Source organism: Malania oleifera, chromosome 9 (genome assembly GCF_029873635.1).
Source record: "Malania oleifera isolate guangnan ecotype guangnan chromosome 9, ASM2987363v1, whole genome shotgun sequence".
In the NCBI taxonomy this organism is placed as follows: Eukaryota; Viridiplantae; Streptophyta; class Magnoliopsida; order Santalales; family Ximeniaceae; genus Malania; species Malania oleifera.
This window is the reverse complement of record NC_080425.1, coordinates 28,677,078-28,678,427: the sequence shown is the minus strand read 5'-3', so window position 1 is coordinate 28,678,427 and position 1,350 is coordinate 28,677,078. Positions and strand designations below refer to the sequence as shown.

Below are 1,350 nucleotides of genomic sequence, written 5' to 3'. Positions count from 1 at the left end.
AGCTTGTTGTCACAAATAGAGAAACCCTAGGAGCTTCTTAAAAAGAAAAGGTAAATAAATGGAGTCATAAATGTTCATTGTTCATTTCCTAATTAACTATTTTTGTGTCCTTTTTAGGCTTTGCAAGTAGCTCCTAATGAAAATTAATGTCAATTATATTGCTTTATCATATACAAACAATCGATTCAAAATCATCCAAATCAGCAAAAATTCAAACATAGAAAGGAACTAAATAAAATTTGAAGAGAAAATACAGCAGCCCCTAATTATATAATCATCAACGCAAAGAGCCCTTTAAATTTCCTTGCCACTTTCTCCACTCCACAGTGCTGCAAAAACGTACCACTGGAAAATTTTCAAGTGTGCTTGCTGCGTACCAAGTAGCTCGTGATCGAGGATGGTGGTGCGTAAGAGCAAAGGTCGCCAAAAGGTTCCCATGGCGAAGATGACCAGCGACAGCAACCTCCAAGTCACCTTCTCAAAACGCCGAGCAGGTCTGTTCAAGAAAGCCAGCGAGCTTTGCACCCTCTGCGGCGCTGAGATCGCCATCATCGTCTTCTCCCCGGGAAACAAGGCCTTCTCCTTCGGCCACCCTTCCGTCGAATCCATCATGGACCGCTTCGTCAACTGCGCCCCGCCGTCCGCGGTGGCCGGCGGCACGTTCCAGCTGGTGGAGGCGCACCGCAACGCGAGCGTGCGCGAACTCAACGTGCAGCTCACGCAGGTGCAGAACCAGTTAGAGGCGGAGAAGAAGCGCGCGGAGGCTCTGGGGGAGGCGAGGAAGGCGACGCAGCACTGCTGGTGGGAGGCGCCAGTGGAGGAGCTCAATCTGCGGCAGCTGGAGCAGCTGAAGGGGGCGTTGGAGGAGGTCAAAAGGAACGCGGCGAAGCAGGTGGACAGGATGTCGGTCGATGCGGCGACCAAACCGCCGGTGCAGGCCCCAAACGTGCCGGTGCCGGTGCCGGCTCCAAACGTGCCTTTGCCGGCGCCAAACGTGCCGATGCCGTTGTTTGGAGCTTTGTTTGACGGGAAGAGCGGTGGCTTTGGTGGGTTTGGTGGTGGCGCGCCCATGGTGCCTCCGCATGCATATGATTTGGGGTATGGACGTGGGTTCTTCTGAAAGGAGAGTCTTGCTCATTTCCCGTTGCTAACTACGACACTGTGTGTAGCTTTTTCATTACCTTTCCGAAGGAAAAAAAATAAAAACAAAAACAAAGACACTGCTTTTTTCTTGTTTTGTAAAAAATACAAATTTGAATGGAATGGATTTGATGAAATTTAATATAAATACAATCCAAAAACTGAAATCAAAGCATGGAGTAAAATTTAATAAAACAATGAAAAATAATA

General features: G+C 48.3%; 1 protein-coding gene across 1 annotated transcript; it reads left to right on the top strand.

Moving 5' to 3' along the window:
• The first annotated feature begins 397 nt into the window (after window positions 1-397).
• LOC131163407 (agamous-like MADS-box protein AGL62) lies at window positions 398-1,120 on the top strand. Its single transcript, XM_058119999.1, has one exon. It carries the CDS (start codon window positions 398-400, stop codon window positions 1,118-1,120), a length of 723 nt encoding a protein of 240 aa, XP_057975982.1.
• The last annotated feature ends 230 nt before the right edge of the window (window positions 1,121-1,350 follow it).